Source organism: Rhinolophus hipposideros (genome assembly GCF_964194185.1).
Source record: "Rhinolophus hipposideros genome assembly, chromosome: 20".
Lineage (NCBI taxonomy): Eukaryota > Metazoa > Chordata > Mammalia > Chiroptera > Rhinolophidae > Rhinolophus > Rhinolophus hipposideros.
Window position 1 is genome coordinate 48,328,284 of NC_138066.1, and position 20,212 is coordinate 48,348,495.

General features: G+C 56.2%; 1 protein-coding gene across 4 annotated transcripts in view; it reads left to right on the forward strand.

Moving 5' to 3' along the window:
* TMEM104 (transmembrane protein 104) overlaps positions 1–20,212 on the forward strand; it is a 53,519-nt gene that overhangs the window by 23,688 nt on the left and 9,619 nt on the right. For all 4 annotated transcript variants that reach the window (XM_081028914.1, XM_081028911.1, XM_081028913.1 and 1 more), the window contains exon 9: positions 13,924–14,017. In XM_081028914.1, coding sequence (XP_080885040.1) covers positions 13,924–14,017 — 94 coding nt within the window. The remainder of the gene's footprint in view (positions 1–13,923; positions 14,018–20,212) is intronic.

A 20,212-nucleotide genomic window follows, 5' to 3' on the forward strand; every position in this document is an offset into this window, starting at 1 on the left:
GACCTCGGGGTGTCTGGTGGATTAGCCAAGAGAAGACCAAGGTCCGTTTTCATAAGCGTTCACGTGCGAGGGGGGTACTGCCGGGGCTGTAGTGGGGCAGATGTTGGGTCCAAGTGTGAATCTAGAAGGAAGCAGAGAGTACAGCAGGGCAGACGGAGTTTGGCCATGGGAAGAACTTCCTGTAGTGACGGGATTGAGACGTTCTAGAAAAACCTTGAGAAGACCAGGGAAGAGACCACCAGGCTGGGTGTTGGGTGCTGCCTGGGGCTGGAAGACAGACAGACACACATGTCTGTGGCAGCCCAGCAGTCCTGGCAGCTTGCTCCTCACCGCTCTCGGGGGGCTCTGCCCACCCCCGAGACAGGGAACTGGCCTCCAGGAGACTGCCCAGCCGGGTCCCTTCCCCCACATCAGGAATAGGAGCTACCTCTGTGTCTCCACGTTTGGTTCCGGGACCCCTAGTGTGAGAATGCCTTCAGACACATATTAAAAATACAGATTCCTGGGTCTCACCCCAGGCCTAATGTAGCAGAATTTAGGGCCGCAAGCCCAGGACTCTGCATTTGCAACCAGTTCTGAGCATGATTCTGTGTATGCTCCTCTGTGAGAAATCCTGCTGGCCGAGGACCCCTCACAGGTCCTGCCTGCTCTGGTCTCCCATCGAGAATGGCTGCCGGAGCCACAGCTCTGGAGGCAGCTGTCAGGGACCCCCTGTGCCTTGCCTCTTCCAGGGAGACGGTGGCCAGACGTGCCCAGGTCGCCAGCCTGGCATCATTAGTAGCTGGAGTTGATGCCTCGGGCTTCTGTGCCAACAGGGAACAGCATCACTCCTGCTCTGACCAGACTGGTTTCAGATTCAGAGTATCCTCAAGAGAAAAGGGCCTCCAACAACATGCCGTTGCCAATGGCTGCTTTGTTACCGGGGACCAAAAGGTCCCTCTCAGGTCCCTACAGAAAGTGTTCTCAGAGCCCAGCATGCCAGCCCCACAGGGAGGCCTCACTCTGACCACCAAGTAGGGAGGAAGCTGGAGAGTTGTTAGTGTGGTTTCTTATCCCCAATACGACAGAGCTCCTTGATCAGCCAGCGTGACGAGCTGTCTCCCCTCCTTCCCCACCTCCAAGGTTACTCAGTGCCGGCAAAGAATCCTGTTCCAATCCTGCTCCGTTTGGGTCTATTTCGAGGTCACACGTCAGCGGGGGAAGGGGTGGAGCCAGCTCGGCCTGTGCTGCTCCTCTCTGCAGGGCTCCCGTGTTCTGGGCACCTGACTTCCTTCCCTCCCTCCCCCAGCTCCAGCGCTGAGCATTCCCACCACCATCCGCCCTTCCTGCATAGAGACAAGTGGGTAGAGTGGAATGAGGAAGGGAAGGTGACGAGAGCATCTGCAGTGATCGCATGGCACCTCTCTGCGAGCATTGCACAGAGGGCAATGGCTCTGTGTCCTCACAGCCCCGGGCTGGGGCACCAAAAGCAATCAGATGCCAGCAGGTGACTGGAGATGCAGACACCCTGCAGGCTCTAAGGTCCATGAGGCACACCCCCCACCTCCCCATCGCTGAGAGTATCTGAGCAGCTTAATTCCTGAATCAGAATCAGGTGTGACAACTTTCTTGCCAGGATGATGGGGGGCAAGATTGATGGCCCAGAGTCTCCCACCCCCGTCACTCATGACAGTCCACGGTGCACAGAATGCTCCCCAACTGACCTGCTCCCAAGTCCTCTAGTTCCAAGAACCTGTAAGGACCTGTTGACCGCAGCCTGGCCCCAACAGCCATTCCCAGCCTCTGGGTCATGTGGCCAAGCAAGAGGAATCCCTCCAGCTTTCTCTGTGTGAGGCAGTGGCACAGTTCCTCTCCAGGCATGGTCTTGGAGAAGCACGCCCTGTCCCCACCCTCTCCCTTCCTTGACATGCTATGTACATAGACCAAGACACAGAGCTGGTTGGAGAGATTTCACTGGCTAAATCTGGCGCCTGTGAGGAAAGCCTTGCCTCCCTTCCAAGACCTGTTTCTTTTGGCCGCAGATAGTTTATTGCAGCCTGCCCTGGACATGTGCACCTTCCTTGCTCTGGTTCCACGCAGCCCGCTGCAGCCCAGGTGGACAGGAGTGTATCCGCATGCTTTCTCTCCCCGCCCCCCTGAACCTGTAGTTCAAATGATTAAAGTCCCTTTCAAACCTCGTCCCATTAGAAAAGAGAGGACTCCCACCCAGGGGACACAGGAGAGCCCTGGAGCCCACTTGTCCACGGAGAGGTGCTGCTCTCGGGGCCCTGGTCCCTGTCGTCCAGGCATGAGGATTGCCCCAGGGTCACGAGGCTTTATGTTTCTGTATGTCATTCTTTCAGCCCTGCTTTTAGGCAAATCTGACTGCCATTTCCCTGCTAAAAACCTTTTAGCAGCTCCTCTCCGTAAGACAGTATCTGAACTTAATGAGGCATGGTCTGTTCCAGTCTCCTTCTGGAACCTTCTCTCTCACCACTGCCCCACCCTCACTGGCCACTGTCCTTAAAAACGCTGTGCACTTTCATGGCTCCTTGCCCTTCGTTTGCCTTTCCCTTGCTTCAGAGTCTGACAAGCACTTGCTTATTCCTGACTGAGATTGAGGCCCCTTCCCCTGAAACACCTGCAGCCCACCCTCCTCTCCCCTCGCCCTTGCCTGGCGTTGATTGGCCTTTTATAGAGTTCAGCAGCTCTGCCTCACTGTGAGCTCCTCAAGGGCAGGGCTGTGCCTTGTTCACCTGGCCGTCCAGAGCAGCGTGGGGCCTCATGCAGGAACTTGCTCTGTGAATGAGACCACTCTCGGGTGGGCTTCCACTGCTGGGTCTGTGGCCGGGCACGGGTGCGAGTCCCTCCATCAGTCCTGGTACCTGCTGACACCCAGGCTCACCACAGCTGGTGGCCACTGCTCCAGCCAGAAGAACTTCATGTCCAGCCAGCCCCTCCTTTCCCAGAGGCACGGCTCATCCTCTGCCCCTCATTGCCCGGATGGAAGCTACCCCTCAGCAAGGGCTACGGACACCCTGTCTTTGGGGGCTGGAGGTGGAGGGGAGCAGTCAGAAGCTGTTTGCCAGGAGATCGAGGAGGGCTCACTGCCCATCTCTTTCTCTTCCGTCCCCTCTTTGGTGCCTGAGATGTGAGCAATGAGGTATTAGAACAGGTGCCAGCTCCAAAGTCAGGTCTGTTTCTCCAGGCAGAGCCCCCAACCCTCTGTTTCACCCCACTTCCCACAGCCTCACGCACACCCCCATGTCCCACCCCAGCCTCTTGTCAGAATGTCTCAAAGCCCGCCGAGTTCAAGACCAGGCGTTGGTCTTTTCACCTGGACGTGTGGGTGTGGGTTCCAGCTCTCTCTCACGCTTGTGAGGAGCCAAGCTGGCCTTTGCAAAAACCCAGGTGGCTCATAATCATTGAGTGAGTGACTGTGGGTTTTCCACAATATTTATCTTTTCCCCCCAAACCTCGCTGTTGAGCCTTTCTCAAGGGTTGCAGCTTTGGCACCAAATCCTTGGACCTCTGCCCACCCCCGGGTACCATCTGGCCTTTCAGCTGAAAAAGAGACAAACACAGGCATGCAGTCTTGTCCAATAAGAGGGCGAGGGGGACAGCAGCCCTGCCAGGCTGACGCCATTGGACCAGCCCAGCCCCCGAGGGAGCCAGGCGTGGAGGGGGTAGGGGACACTCTTCCTCTGGGACGTAATGAAGGGAGGCAGTGAAATGCCCTAAAGAGGGTCTGGGCCTTGGCTGTGGAAACCTGAGTTCTGACCTCAGCTGTGTCTTAGCTACGAGCTGTTAGACAAGTTATTTAATCCCCACAACCTCACTTTTCTAAAATGGAGGCAGTCATCCATTTAAAGGGTGTCAAGATTAAAAAGAGATCTTAGATGGAAGATGCTGTCACGTCTAAGCTCACAGCGCATGCCCAGTAATGCTTCTCAGACAGGTCCTGGGAGCCTCTTTCTTCCCTGTCCCCAGGGAAAAGCCTCCTCTGCAGGACGGACATCTCCTTGGGAGTGTCAGGAATCTGGGGAAGGCTCTAGGGGCAAGAGTGGCGTGTTTGGGGGTAGAACTCTCCCTCCCTGCCAGTGATTTCTCCTCATAAGGCAACTCCCCAGCCATGTCCCAGCTGGGGGCTTGGAGGTGACATTGGGGGTGATACCTGGCCGATGTCGGCGACTTGTCCTGATTCCGACAGCGGGGGCCAGGAGGGGGTTGTGAGGTGGTGGTCGAGATGGCTGGAGCCACGGCAGCATGCGTACTGGAAAGATGTGGCCTTCCTCCAGCAGTCATCACAGTACCTGGACCATTTCCCAGTGGTGTGTGGCCAGGCCACCCACCCTGTACTGAAGGAGACCTCCAGTGGGTTGTGACGTTTCACTGTCTCCCAGGCAGCTCCTTCTCCCACCATCTTTAAAACAGTTAAGCAACCAGGCTCTAGGTAAGACATCACACTGCTCGATAATAGAAGCTTGTGACGAGTTTCCTGACCTTTCTTATCACCATCTATGGATTAAGGAGGAGACATGCTCTCTCTCTCTCTCTCCTTTTTTTTCCTTTCTTTGCCTCCCAGAGCACAAACCATAGGTTTCAGACCCCAGGTCTCTAAGGATTACTGTCTCATCCATGTAGGGCAGGGGGTGTCTAGAGAAGGGGGTTCCGCAAAGGAAGTTATCTGGGTTCTTTCCTAGGTCTCTGCTCTCTTTCCAGTTGCCTTGAAGAGGAGGCAGAGGTGTTGAGGAAGAGACCTGTGGGTGTTCTTGACTGTCTAACAGTCAAAGGCAGCCTTTCAGTCAGTGTGTTGGGGAGTAACCGAGCCAGCCCAGAGCTGCTTTCCCAGTGCCCTGGCTGTCTCGGGGTTGACAGGGCTGCAGACGGCATCACCCAGGCTCCTGGAGACTTGAGCGAAACTCCGGGGGCCTGGGCCGTCCTGTGTTGGGCACTCCCCTCCAGCGCGGGTGCTGATGGTCCAGGGAGCTCTCGTCCCGCACAGCCTGCACTGCGGCTGCCACTTGATTCCGGGCCCCGCAAGCAGCTGCTCCCTCAGCTCTGTCCTGGAGGCTCTCATCCATTCTCTTCCCAGCCACAAGCGACTGAATTCACACGTGGAAGGCTGCGTTCTGGACTTGTGACAGCTGGAGCCATCCGTGGGGAGGTGGCGGCGGGTGGGGAGCCCTGGCCCACCAGGTCCTTGGGGGCAGCGTCAGGGAAAAGAGCAGGCTCCCCTTCCATGGTTTCTCCCCGAAATTACTTTCCCAGGCTCCCTGGTAGCATTTTCGCCAGTATTTTCACAAAGGCTGTTGAGTAGCAGCTCAGTGGCCCGTCTGTGTCTGGGCCTCTTCTCAGTTAATCGGGCGTAGGGCCTTGTCTTCTTCCAGCTCCCTGAGCAGGGGTTTGACTCGCTGGTTGAGCCTTTCTCTTCTGGATCTGGTTTCTTGCCTCTGTTTCGTAGCTCAGCGGCTGTTTTAGAACGCACTGTGGGAAGCTAGACCTTTTTGGCTTATTACTGCCTTTGCTTGGGGCTCAGCGCCCTCCTCTCCCGGAGGCTCAGTGTCTTCCAGCAAGCAGAGACTCACCTCTTCACGAGGCTGCAGGCATTGCACATCTCCGCACGGTTCAGAACGGGGCTGACTTGTCTGGCGTGAGCACACTTGGTTTTCTGCTGAGAGATGTCGTGAGGTAACAGTTGGGTTCCAGGTTGACTTCTAGGCATTAACTCCCTGTTTTTATCGTTTGGCATCCCCTGACTCTTTCAGTCTTTTCATCCATTCAGGAAATGCCTCCCAAGCACCTTCTAGGCGGGGTTGGGAGGGAGAGGTGGGCCCAGGCTTTAGACGCCGTGGTAACTGCTCTAAGCAGCAGTTCTGGGGTGGTGTTGGGCAGACGAAGCATGGCTGCAGAGTGGCTGAGTGCACTCACAGAGGCGCCCCAGCCTCTGTCTTCATTATTCTCCACCAGGTAAACAGTACTTGAGGGGTCGGTGGCGGAGAGATTGGCAGCGTGTCCATCATGGTTGGGTTGGTGTCTGAAGCCCGGCAGCCTGTCCTGGTAGAAGGCCCCCCTCCCACCCCAGCTGCTCGCATCCCTGGATCCCTCAGACCTGGGCTGGGCCCTTAGAGGGTCGCTGCTCATCTGTCCTAAGGGGTGGGGGGGTTGTCGTTTCCGAAACCTCATTCTCACGCTCAGACAACCTCCTCTAGATGGCGTGATGCACCTCATCCTGGGTTTTTGGCAAATAAGCTGCGATGATGGTTCACTGGGCTTGGCACACGCTACCAACACGACTTCAGGCCCGGCACCTGTTCTCATTCCCTCACAGTCATTTGGTCGGGAAGAACTTGAAGCCCCCTAAAGAGCATTTGGACCTTTACTGAGCTTGGGTGGAGGAAATGGAGTCCAGCAGGAAGAGTACTGACATAACCTTTGGCTGGCGGTCCTCACTCACCTCAGTCCTTTCTCCTCCCCACCCGGGATGCTTGGGAGACAGCTGCGTGTGCTGATGTGGGTGTGTGCTGATACCAGGCGGCTCAGGCGGGCAGGGCTAATGGTCACCGATTGCCTTCTGTGCACACGTAACGTGCTTGGAGAAGTTCACCAGTGCTCCGGAGCCTCACAGCCGGGCAACATCAGGACACAGCCCCCCCATGCCCCCATTTCAGTGCAGGGGGCCCTGGAGTCGGCGGCCCCTCCACTGTCCCTTGCTGTCTCAGAACGCCTCTCCTTTTGTGAGGATGAAGCCCCAGACATCGTTCAAGTTGGGAAAATAAGTGTAAAAACCCCCCAACCAAAATGTTCAGAGCCACTTGAGAAACAAAAATAGAATCCTTGAACATTTCTCCAGTGTACTTCAAGGACGGTAGAAAGTTCCATTCCCATGTAGGGATGGGTTCCCGCTGAGTTGCATTAACCCCAATTAACTCTTAACCCCTCGAACCTGACAAGGACAGCCTTGCAATCTGGGCATCCACTTCCTCTACCACTTGAAACACCCTCCAGGACCAGTCCAGAGAGCTCAGCTGTGCCATCAGCATGGTGCCGTCTCTGCCTGAACCAGCCCCTGAGCCCCGAGCCTGCCAAGCCCGTGTGCCCTGCAGTCGGCTCCCGCAGACCCTGAGTGCTTAGGGTCGAGTAGGCAGCACATGGCGTGCCAGCTTCCAGCCTTGCTTCGTCACCCCTGCTAACAGAGTTAGCAGAGAACTCCGACTCCCCCCAACCCTCGAGCAAGAAGGCTCTAAGTAGATCCTCTGGCCTTTTATGTTGGAACTCTGGGGGCAGACAGGTGGAGCGAAGAGAAAGCTTCTGATGCCTGCGTTCTTGGCTCCTGGAAGCTCCATTTCACAGCACGGCGGGAGCCACAAACAAACCCCAAAATCCTTATTTTTAGAGGGAAATCAATAATAAGCGAGCACTCCGAGAATTTGCCATCTAGTGAGTCACCCGCTTGCTGTCTCGTCAGGTCCGTAGTGGACCTGCCCGCTGGTTAGTGGTGCCTCCCTCAGTTCGAGCTTTCTCTCGGGCCTGGAGCAAGGGGACACCACAGAAGCATAGCCTTTGCCCCTCACTGGCCACTGCTAGCTTCATGGCCTTTGGGCCTTGGTTCCCACTGGTGCTGCGCTAGGTCGGGGCAGGGCTAAGAGGAACCACCAGTCCGCATGGATCAACAGTCAGCTGGCTGTTCTACCTGTCTTCTAGGAGATTCTCTCACTGTCACTTGTTGCAGAGGTAATTGGTTATTCTCTGTCCCATGCAGTTGCTCAGAGGTTCTTAGGACATTTGCCCTGTGTGGTGGCCGTCACTTTAACACACTGTTTTTTCCTGTCTTCCCTTTCGTCCAAGAGCAGTGTGCCCTCGGTCTCTTCTGTCTTTTCTGAGGGGAGTGAGAGAGACTAAGGGAGTTGTTGCATTTCGTCCAAGTTTAAGTTCCAATTAGAAGTTGTAATCCACTCCACTCTTCCCAGCAGGAAAAAAGACGACAGCAAACAGGATTTGGGGCTTTAGCTTTGTTTTGTAAGAGAAGAACTGGTAGGTGGCTGGTTTGTGACCATTTGGGAACTGTGAATGTACTGTCTCCCAGAGGAAGGCATAGAAAGAGTCGCTCCTTTGAAGACCTTTTTAGGTTCTTGACCTGATGTTTCTTCTATGACATCATCCTTTCTGGAGGCCACACAGACTGACAGAGTGGTCACAGCCCACTGGGATCCAAGCCTTTCCTTGATGAGGGTCCCGGGAGACGCTGCTGATGGCAGGCCGCCAGGTTCCCCAGGCTCTACTCAGATGCACCTTTTCTCCTTTGTCAGGGCTGAGTACCATTCCCCCTGAAACCAGTGGGTACACTCGGAGCATGGCGGTTTCCATTCGCTCTTCCTAAGTCAAAGCATGTCGATTTCACCACTGTTTGGGGAAGGGTCTTTCCCCTGACACTGTGAACTGCTTTCCCGTGTGCCTTTTGCTCTGCCAGCTCAGACACTGCCCTTGCGGGAGAGATGGCAAAGGGTATGAAGCAAGTCAGCCAGACTGGGATTGCCTCCTTCCCCGCTGCAGGATGAGACCTTTCTACCAGGCACTTCCAAATGCCTGCAAATGCTTAGCGAGCATCTCAGGTGTGCCAAGCCTCCCTCGGTGCTGGCAGGAACCAGGGTGCCATCACGGCGCTTGCGCTCTGTTGGGGGCACAGAAGGAACCCATGATAAAGGAGCAACGCACAGCCTACAAAAATTAAGTAACATGACAGCAGCCATGGGCTTGGTGGTTCCGTCGAGAGCCCCAGGGAGGATTAGAACATTTGGAGAGACTCACCGAGGAGACTGGCACTTGAGCGGGGCTTGGAAGGTGACAGGAAGAAGGAAGGTGGAGAGGGAAGTTCTCTGCCAGCAGGCGAGATCAGGAGACTAAAGACCTGAGGGTGAGAATTAGCTCGAAGTGGGAATGTGGAGGGGGAGGAGGGAACAGCCCAACACGGTGCAGAGTGTGGGCGGGCAGTCAGAGGGGCAGGGGCAGGAGACTTCCGTGCCCCCTCCGTGCTTTCTTACTCTCACCACACCTCCCTCGTCCCTCAGCCCCCTCGTTAATAAAATGAGGCATTTGGTCCCTGAGGGTGCGCTCTCTGCAGAATGCAGGGGGACGTGCAGCACTGGGCGGACGTTATCATGGGACAACTCTGATGTGAGGGGGCGGTGAGCAGTCACAGCAGCGGGGCAGACAGGGCAGATACGCAGGCTGAAGGCAGGACCAAGAGACTGGCAGCCTGTCGAGCTGGAGTTCCTTTTAAGATTAGCTCCAAATTTAAGTTTTGTTTCTCTGACCAGCTAAACTTACAGAGAGATGTGGGGGCAGGCAGAGAGGTATCAAGCTGCTTTCCTCTCGGGCTCTGGTGTTGACGCACTTACTCCTGCTTCCCCATTTTGTACAATTAAACAAAGGATACAACACGTGGCCACGCGTGGGCTCATTTTGGGTGTGAAACAAGGTTACGTCGCATTGGAGCCTTTCCTCTCTGAGTGCCGTGGGCTGTGGGGTTAAAACTCACGGGGAGGGAGGCCGGTGATGAGCACAGCTCCACCTCAGTAGGCAGGCCTGAGTCGCAAGTTCCTGACGTAAAGATCCATTGTCTTAAGGAGCACAGCGTGTGTGTCTCCCGTTCCGTAGTCGGGGCTGGCTGTTCCGACTGCTCCAAACCTCTCCCGACAGGAATGTGGTGGCTCAAGTTACCAACGGAGCCTTCAGTCCCCAGATGCCAGCCAGCTCGTGGGGCGTGAGCACCCGGGCCTCCACAGAGCCTGTCCTGTCCAGTGTCTCTCCACTGACCCTGAGGAGTGGATTTCCTTCCTGCCTCCGGCGAACAGAGGCCTGGGAGGTCAGTTAGGACTCTCTTTATTCCCCTGCCCTTGGATTCCTTTCTGGCAGAGGCCGAAGAAATGTGTCTCGTCCCTGCCAGCCCCGTCCTCCAGGCATATGCAACACTCGGCTCAGTCCTCCTGTGAGGGCACCGTGCCGAGAACTGCTGGGGAGTCACGGCAGAGTCCAGTGAGGGGAATCCTAAGACAACAGCTGGGTGAAGGAGCAGGCTTTTGAGTGGGACTCCACAGACAGCAGGCCTGTCCCACAGAAAGGAGGGACGAGCTTGCCGAGCAAAGGCCCAGTGGCAGGAGGCACTGAGCACGCCGGGACGCACACAGCCCAGGGCTGCGAGATTGCATGTGCTGGGGTGGCTGGTGTCTTCAGAACCGAGGTTGAGCGAGGTGGCTGAAACCAGACCATGGGGCCTTTGTCCTCTCTGAAGTGACAAGCCACTGAGGATTAACGAGCAGATATGGTTGGGGCTGAGTGTTGGGAGACAACACTGCCTCCGGGCCCAAGAGAGAGAAGACAGACAGGGATTGGGACAGATTCCGAGAGGACAGTCCTGAGCTCTCCCCAGCCCCCTGCCTACCTGATGCCTCTCACTTTAGATATTATTTCCTCCAGAACCCCCACTCGTGTCCCCACCCCAGTCCCACCCAGGCAGGCTAGGAGCCCTTGCCCTGCGCTCTCTTTCTGGTCCAGGACTGTGAGAAATACATTTCTGTGGTTTTAAGCCACCAAGTTAGATCCTCTACACCAGCACAGGAAGTGAGGAAGGAATCTGAGATTGTTGGAAGTTTGGAGCCAGAGCAACTGGAGGTGGGCTGTGCTCTTAACCTACACAGGGGCGCAGGGGGAGAAGCCGCTGCATTGTCTGTAGACCCCATGTTAAACCTGGAGTGCTGCAGGGACACTGTACCAGCCATGTCCCTGGGGACGGGAGCTGCCGTGTGTCTGTGAAGTCTGGCAAAGTTGCTGTGGGGCCCTTGGTACACGTCTAAACTCACTGACCGAAGGAGAAAGAGCGACACAAGTGGCCCCATTTGCACCTTCCCAGGTCTGTCTCAGGCATTATGCTCAGTGATCTGTTTGAGGATTTTGTTAGAAAGCAAAGAATTGCTTTTTTCTTTTCTTTAAGAAACGCATTTGGCTGCAGTGGTTGGTGTCGTGCCTCCCCTTAGGAGTATTAGGGGAGTCCTTGAACAGAGACTTGAGTTTGAACTGATCAATGGCATTTGGGGGTTGGAAAATTGCTCAGGAGCCAGCTAATTTATAATGTCATACCGGCTAGACGAGAAGACCCAAGAGGATAGGCTGTCTCTCGGCTTTCTATTTCTTCTTTTTGAAAAAGAAAAAGGAAAACAGAAGGTGCCACGCTTGGCTGTTCAGCACTCAGAGATGACCTCTGTCCATGCTAGACCATCGGGACCCTGGGGCTGTGTCTTCTCCTGCACCCCCTTCCTCCCCGAAGACCTTGCAGCCACCATGGCATGGCAGCACAGGACGCAGCTCCATGTCCTCTGTCCTTTCCCAGCCCAGACACCTGTCCCTGCAGTAGCCGCGTCTGGCTCTACCTAATTTGCAGAGGACACCTGTTCCGTAATTAGCCCCAGCTTGTGCTGTGTATCTGTCTGGGTGCCCTCTGATGCGTGAGCCAGCGGCCCTGTGCAAGGGCTGTGGTGTGGCAGTCTGTGCGTGTTTCCTGTACCAAGCGGCCCTGCACCCTCCCAAGTGAGGTAGTCCATCTGGGGTCCTAAGCATTAAAAGCAAAAGAAACTACGTCCCAGCTGCCGTCCAGCTGTGGATGTCACTGCTGTGGACCAAATGAACCTTCCAAAAGAGGCTTTCACCGCCTCTTCCCACTCCGAGGATAGACCCTCTGTCCCTAGGACTGGACACAAGAGTGCCAGGTGGGGCTGGACCCTTGTCGCAGCCCCATCAGCCAGCTGGCACTACACATGGACTTCTGACTCTGCATTCTTGAGATGTGTCCATGCGCTTGGGCTTAGTAAATAGCGGGACACTGTAGGGGGCTGGGATCCCATGCGACGGTTTTATAAAATGGGCCTCCTGTGTAATAGCATGTTGGTAAACATCTGCCGAGGAGGAGGACGATGGATTTGGCATCCGAGAAAGGACTCCTGGAGGAAAGGACGCGTGCAGCTTGCAGAAGCAGAATTCCCTGTCTGCCATTGGGGCTGATTCTGCTCTCCCCGTTTGTACATAGTGGAACTTCCTGAAAACCAGTCTTTACGCTTCAGAGATGAGGTCTGACCTCCCACATGAGCCACCCCCAAGGAGATTTCCAGCGCCCGCAGCTCGAGTACCCTGCTTTCCGTGGGAAGCACCGCAGGTCAGAGGTGAAACACCTCGCCACCTGGCCTACGGGCACACCGGGAGTCCGGTTCGGATCAGGCCATGATTATTCGGAAACTCTTGTGGCCAGTGGCTTTGTACGTATCCTTCCACATGACATCTCCCTCTCCCATCCTTCAGAAGAGAAAGCCATCGGTGCAAAGTTTCCCTGAAATAGTAATTTTCCTAAACATCTTGCGGATGGAGCTCCGTACAGACCTGATGGCATTTGGTGACTGCACCTTCCTGTGTCCCCAGCCCTTCTCCCTGGGCCTGAGGGGAACCGGGCTGCCCTGAGTCCCTGTCCTCTAGCCTGATGGAGACGCTTCTCTCCTCCCTCTCCTAAACGGAAGCAGAGCTGATCCTCGGCCCCCAGCAGAAAGCTCTTTCCAGAAGTCTCCCAGCCCTCGTGACTGCCAGAAGGCTTTATCCACCCCAGCTAATTAGAGCCTTTTCCTTAAGCAGCACTTTAGTCTTTCTTTCGTGTCATTCAGTCTCACACTGATAATGGACTTGGATAAGAGGTCACAGCTTCTCCCACATCCTGCTCTCCTTGTGATGGGGGCGGGGAAGGGACAGGCTCAGCTCCCCTTCTGCTGAGCTCCCGCAGGCAAGCTGGCTGGAGACTGGCTGCCAGGCCCCGCAGCTGGGATGTATTCACCCAGAGCCTGACACCCCACAGTGGGCCCCACACCCCACATTTGGGCTTCCCAGTGTCATTAGCATGAACGTGATAAAATGGCCCAGTGTAAATGCTAATAAGGCTGATGCCTCTGCTGCTTCCGAGTGGCAGATTGGAAATGGTGCCATCATCCTAACTCCAACCAGCGGCTCTTAATTCCTCTGCTCCCTGAGCACCTAATTTGGCATAAAGATCCTCTCAGCCCCAATCTCTACTGTGCCACGTTCACCCCATTTTCTTTTGCAAACAAGGTTCAGATCTCCCACAGACCAGTTTTCTAAGACAGCCTTTGAATTCTCTTTTTGTTTGTTTGTTTTGAGTAAACGCTCTCCCCTGTTCTCCAAAAAGGAAGAGAAGCGAGGTGCCAGCAGGCAGCCACTTCTCTGGCTGAACTCCTACCCCCTCCCCAGATTTCTCCACACCCTCTTTCCCTGGATGTGCTACTTGTCTGCTTGGTCTGGGCTGTTTCTCTGAGGGATTTGCCCTGGAAGCCACTGGCTCTGGTTCTCCAAGTTTCCTCTTCTCTTTAAGTTAAAAACATTGCTGACTAATGACATCCTGACACCCTGATTGATCCTTTCCTCTGAACCCTCCAGAACCGTGTCCCCTCCACTGCCGTGCATTGCCAGGGCCCCCGTGGCCCCTCCTCCCCGTGTCCTTTCTTTCCAGTAAGCCCTGAGGGCCTGCGTGCCTGGTGCTTCGGATCCTGTCTTCCTGCCCTTTTGTACAATCTGTGCTCTTCCCAGCTCAGTGCCGGGCTGTGAATCTTTAGTCAGTGTTTGCTAAACAGAAGTGAGTAGGAGATGGTGGCCCCAGGATGTCGCCTGGACTAGCCTGGAAAGGAGTCTCAGGACAGTGAGTGTGAGGGACAGCAGAGAAGCATGGCTCTGGATTTCTCTTGTACCCGTGACACTGGAAACTCGTAGGTGATGCTCTCTGACCCCAGGCCAGGTGCATACCTGGATTAGGACCAGCCTGGCCCAGAGGTTGCGTGAATGGTGTGCTGCATGCGGCCTGGCCTGTGCGTCCCTCTCACTCTTGTTTTTGTTGCTCAGGCTGTCTTTACTCTCCTCCTGGGACCCTTCACCTTCTTTGACGTCCAGAAAACCAAATACCTGCAGATCCTGACCTCCCTGATGAGATGGATCGGTGAGTCTGACAAACTTCTTGCGTCTCTGCCCTTTCTCCCCTCATCCCCTCCTTATCCTTTCCTGAGATAGCAGTGCAGGCACACAGGCGTAGCTGGGACGCGGTGGAGGTTTGCGTGGGCTCCCGAGGGCAAGGCGGAGGCGGGTGCGCTGCTTGCCTTTTCACTGGTGGGGACATTTTAGTACTGAAAAGTTGATGTCATTTTGAGGTCACATAGTGTGGACAGGGCTGGCGGTAGCCCCAGGACCGCTGACTCTGGAGCCAGCCTTTTTCACACGCCCATGCTGGGTCCCCACCACCCCACAGACTCTGGGGTCAGGCTCCGCCCCCTCGGGCATGAGAGCAGTGCCACTCTGCGTGCTCGCGGGTGCACTATGCCGCACAGCCATAAAACCGGCCGGCCGTGGCGGCCGCCTCCCCGGCTACGGTGCCTTCTGACTGACTGACACCCCGCTGAGCAAGAGTGTGGCTGTCCTGGGGGGGAGTTTGGGGGTCTCTCCCTTTAAATCAGGTATGCAGTGGGGAGCACGTTCATTCCGCCACACCGTCCTGCTAGCCACCTGCACGGGTTGGGCTGCTGACCCACCTGGACTCAGGACAGGAAGGTGTGGGGTCCCTGCCACCCCGTCAGCGGGCCTGTGCTCTGAGATCGGTTTCATGCTTGTTTGAGTCTGGTGCTGTTCTGGTGGGGCTCCCCCTTCCTGACCCCCTTCCACAGCTTCCACTGCGTCTGCCCCTCGTCAGGACACGGGTGTCCATTGCTCCTCATTACATGCCGGCACTCAGCACTAGATCATGACAAACCAGACAGTTTCCGAGCCAAATGACTACCGGCAATTCTGGCACCTCTGGTCCCCCGGAACCTCCCACTCGGGATTACAAGATCCCTGGTAAGGAGCCATCACCTCACGGGAGCCCTGGCATCTTCAGTTGGAAGGGACGCAGCGGTCACCCCAGGCTGTGCAGCGAGCCACCAGGAGCTCACGACCAGAGAAGGGTCCCGCTGTGCTCTGTGGGGACCGTTTGTCAGTGCTGGGAAGTTCTGCTTCGGCTTGAGCCAGACACACCCGCCTGTAACTTCTTCCCACTCTTGGTCCTTCCTTTCAAAGAAACAAGAGCAGGACTGAGTTTCTGGAGTGTGAGCTTTGGGGCCTTTATAACCTGATGAGCCTGTCCATCATCATCCAGTCAGGATGAGGGGGCAGGATTCCTTATCTACCCCATTCAGTGGGTCTGACCCTGTTGTCACCCAAACTTCATTCACAAGCTCTAAAGCCCTGGGTTACGTTAACATGACCCCCTGGGGAAATGAGGACTCACTGCTGCTTAGAACGGTAGGATCACACCAGCTCCACGGGCGCGATGTTGGAATGGAGCCTCCTTAGGCACCAGGCGGGCTTATGTCCAAAAGTCGGGATCCTCAGGGATCAGAACCAGGCCCTTCCCCTTGTGAGGCTGCTTATCGGAAGTATTTGAGCACCCTGGTGACCTTCAGAAGGCGTTTTCTCAGTACAGCAGTATTTGGAGGAAAATGTTCTTCCTCCTCGCTTCTCTCGCCCCCTGTGCTGTTGGGTCCCAAAGTCCTGGGAGCCTGGCACCTGCCCACTAGGGATTGGCTGTCCTTGACCTACTGCACCAGCAGTGGGGGGGCAGGAGCGGGGTGGGAGAGGTGGAGGGAAGGCCGTGCTGCCGCCAGTGTGATAGATTCCCATGTCAGCCCACGAGGGGATAATGACAGTTAATGGCTTCCGCAGCACCCCGGTGCCTGGTGAGCGTGACGAAGTCCTCTGTCTGGTGAGCAATACATTCATTAAAAGGGAGAAGATCGTAAGAGGGAGAGGAGGATACTGACAGAATACGAGGTCAGCCCAGCTCCCACCCTCAGAGGAGGCGCTGAGCGTCCCTGTGCCCCGGGGGCCTCAAAGGCACCTGGGAACAGCCCCTGCCCCTTTTCCATCTTGCTGTTGGAGTCCTCTCCTCCGCCAGACAATTGACTGTTCTTCCCCAGGGCGGCCCCTGGTGACCCCATTCTGCCTCACTTTCTCCCTGCCAGAGCCCCTCCCACAGGGCAGCTAGGTGGCGACCATCAGCCCTGGGGCTGAAACCCCTGGGTCTCCCGCCTGAGACTCTGGCCCCCTCCCCCAGACACCCCCTACAGTGCGGCACAGCGAGGTGGCAGTGGCCTTGAGAGGTGCTTGGCTGCCGAGGGAGAGACCAGCCCGTGAAGGTCAGGCACGCTTGATGGTGACATTGTTGTCTTGACACCTTGTCTCTGCAAGTCATTTGCCTCTCTCCTCCCTTTGATTTGATAGATAATCAGGTGGCAGTAGCCTCTCCCGAGCCTCCCCTCCAGCGTGCTCCTTGGGTGACATCACAGGCCGGCGTTTTTCTCCTGCACTTGAAAAGTAAACCTCTCACCTGAGACAAAATCACCCAGTCAAGTAAACTGAAATGTAGCCCAGCCTGGGTGGGGGGAGGGGCCGGTCCCAGCGTGGGGCACTGCAGCCACCTGGGCCTTTTTCCTTGTAGAGCTGGTGGAAGACAGCAGCGCGGCATCAGGAGGGGGAAGGGGACAGACATTGAGGAATCTGGGAGCCGCCAAGCACCCCAACCAGGCCACCCCATAGTGGGAGGGGCTGAGTTCTGCCCACTGGAGGTTGACAGGCCGTCTGAGGGGGTCCCTCCTCTGGCCTGAGCATATCCCAGGTGATTTTTCTAGAACTCCTCCAAAGGCAGTGAAGGAACCGAAGCCCTGCCCTGTTTGTCCTCGCAAGTCTGCACCCTGTTGTCAGTTTGCAGCGAACTCCCTTTTCACGTTGACTTTGAAAAGCTGCTATGGCCGTGTCCCGTGACCGTCCCTGCTTTCCCCACACTCCGCCCTCTTCCCTCTTTCCTCCTTGGCCCAGACTGTCCAAGAGAGCTGAGTGGGGAGCACGGGTGGTGATAAGCTGGCTTGGGTTCTAGGAAGACAAAAGGGAAGAGTGAGCACCAAAGGGACCAGAAAATCATGTAAATAAATGTGCTGAGCCAGAAACTTCCCTGAGCTTAATGAGGAATTGGTTGTGCCATCTGTTGAAACGAGCCTGAGGAGGACGTCAGGATCCTGCCCCGAGCGGCCCACCTGGAGCTCAGGAGGAGCTGAGAAGCCTTGAGGCTGGTTCCTCAGCGCCTCCCCGGCTTTTTCTGGGCCCTCCTCCCGTCATTAGCCCCAGGAGCCCCTCGTGCTGCCAGGTGGGATGGAGAGGGTTGGATGGTCTTTGCAAATAGCCACTCGTCCAGGAAAATGTCAGAACATGTAAGACAAGTGTCAGTGTTGATTCATTTCTTTTGCTCCCCAAATAAGTTCTGGGAAGACCAGGCCAGTGGATTTGGAAGACCAGATTACACATGTCTCTGAATTCACATGTGCACAATAGTCTGCAATTGCCGTCCGGGGCCTGCAATTGTTCAGGCCTTAGACAACTTCCTGACCGGCCTGGTTCCATCCATCCAGCCTCTCAGCCCTGATCAGCTGCAGCCTCCGGAGTAGACAGCTTGGGCTCTGGCCTGGGGGCCCCACCTGCCGGCCACTCCCACGCACCCCCTTCCTTTGTTCGCTCGGGGAGGTGGGAGCGTGTGCACTCCTGCTGTGTAGGACAGGCCCAGCCTGCCTTAGCCAGGTTCCTCGTTTGACAGTAGCAAAGGCAGCACTTCCTTCTGGACCAGCCGTGAAGAGAAATTGGGGTTGTATGCAAGCTGTTAGCACAGTGCTGGCACCGGGTCAGCAGCCGTGTGCCTCCCTGCTATTGTCATCTCTGTTAGTCATCACATGCCTAGAGTGGCCTCAGAGTGAGCCTACCCTGGGGAGGCCATGAGATCAGGGCTCCCAGAAAGAACTGTGGCACTGAGTGTCCCCAGTGAGATCTCGAAGCATCACTGGTCAGCTGTGTACAGCGTCCCCTCTGCCCCCCCCAGCACTGGTCCCAGACGCATACCCGGCGGGGAGCCCTCCTGCACCCCAACAAGCCTCCACCCCCACTGCCTCCGAGGAAGCTTGAGCTGAGGAAAAGGAGAAGCAGGCCCACCTCACAGGGGAGCCGGGGGCTTCATCTGGAGCTTCTAGTGCTCTCACTGTCAGCGGTCAGCAGACCAGGGACCCTTAGAGACACGACCAGAAGTCCCGCCCCTCGTGTCCCCAGGCCTAGCAGCTGTGGTTTCAGAGCCCAAGCCCCAAGCCACTAAAACGATGACAGTAGACTGTTCCCACCTGGGCCACCCGGGAGGGAGCATCATTACTTCACTCCCATTGTTACCAACTCCCCGTACCCCATAAATGCCAGCAGGCACCTCCCAGTTGGGGACATGAACAGCTGGCTCAGCTCGGGACACCCCATTTGGCATTATTAAAAAACTGATTCTTTTTAATAAAGGCTGCTCTGGAGCGCAGCAGCCCTCCTTGGTCTGGGTCTGGGACCCACAGGGCCACCTTCCCTCTGATTGTGTATTCAGAGCAGCTGCCACACACACTGTTACCGTCTCGGTGTTCCGCTCAAAGTGGGTCAGGCGCCGTCCTCTGAGTGAGCGTCCGTGGATAAACTTGATCGAGCCTTCCTGCCTCCAGAAGTTTCTTGGCCCTGCTCTCACCACCCGCCCCTGGCAGGTGCCCCAGATTTGTCTTCCAGACCGAGCCAGGGGGGAGAGGTGGGACTTGGTGGTGGTGGCCCAAGTGGCAGAAGGTCCCCAGGAGGAGACCATCACCTGGGAGGGAACATAAGGACTCTCTGGTTTTACTCGTCCCCAGAATTATGTGCGGCTGCTTGGCCGGCTCCCTGCAGATCCATGACTGATCTCAGCGGAGCGTCTCCTCGTAGGACTGCTCTGATCTGTCACTCCCAGCAGCCAGGGGTCCCCTCGGGCTGGGCCATCTGTTCACGTCCTGTTGCTCAGCATGCCAGCTCGGTGTATGCATTCCTTCTCAGCCACTCACTGCTGTCCCTTTACTCAACGAGTGCTTCTCAGAGGGCCAAGAAGGGCCCCCACACCCCCAAAAATGAAGGTACCCATCGGCCCCTGAGCAGCCAGCCAGCCCTGTGCCCCGAGCCCTCGCTTTCTCTAGGCCACCATCCAGGGTTCTCCTGGGACCTTAAGTGTCCAGCGTTCCCTGGTTATACAGCCAGTGGAGGGAATCCAGGAAAACCTTTATGTATATGTTTGTTTTGGTCTTAATTTTATTCTTGATTTTCTGAAAGTTCTCCCTGCAAATGCAGAGGTCAGTTTAAAGGAGAGGAACCCGGGGTTTCTGTCTTAAGCCTCTTAGGCTAGAGTGGACACTTAATGAAAGATTGCCAGCCACGTGCCACCAGATCACCCCCTTCCTGCACAGCAGGACTGATCTCAGAGCTCGGCTGGGCCCTGAGCAAAGGCCCTTGCTCTTTTGGATGCACCTCTCCTCTCAGCAGCCTTTGTGGTCAGCAGCTCTGCTCTGCGTGTAGCTGAGACGTGTGTTGACCTGGCCATCAGCAAGGACTCCTGCTCCACCTGGGAGGCTGGTGGGCCAGCTGCCTGGACCGCGGCAAGGGGAGGGAGGATAAGGCTCCAGTAGCTGGTGGTCAGCGGGCCAAGGTGTCTGATGGGTACAACTGTGTCTCTACACAGAGCTGGGCTTCCCACGGGCCAGGGTAACATCAGCCTCGGGGCACAGTCAGGCAGCCACATTCGTCTGCAGAGCTGGCGTAGCCCATAGCAGCCCCGGAGCCCGGGAATTTACATTCAGACGAGGAAATCCAAGTGCCCCTATCACAGTACTCCCCACTCGCTCGCCTCCCTGCTTGCTCTCTGATCCAGCTTAGGCTTCCATAATGGAAACCACAGGCTGGGCGGCTTCAACAACAGAAGTTTATTTTCTCCCAGTTCTGGAGGCTGGAAGCCCAACGTCAAGGTGCTGTCGGGGCTGGTTTCTGGTGTAAACTCTCTTGCTGGCTTGTAGGTAGATGGCCACCTCCTCACCTGTCCTCACGTGGCCTCTCATCTGTGCATGCAGAGACAGAACGCTCTGGCGTCTATTCCTCCTCTCATAAAAACACAGCCCTGTCAGATCAGGGCCATATTTCACCTTTCTTACCTCCTTGTAGGCCCCGTCTCCAGGTCCAGTCACACTGGGCATCAGGGCTTCAACATAAGAATTGTGGGGGAGACAGTTCATAACAAGAGGACAGC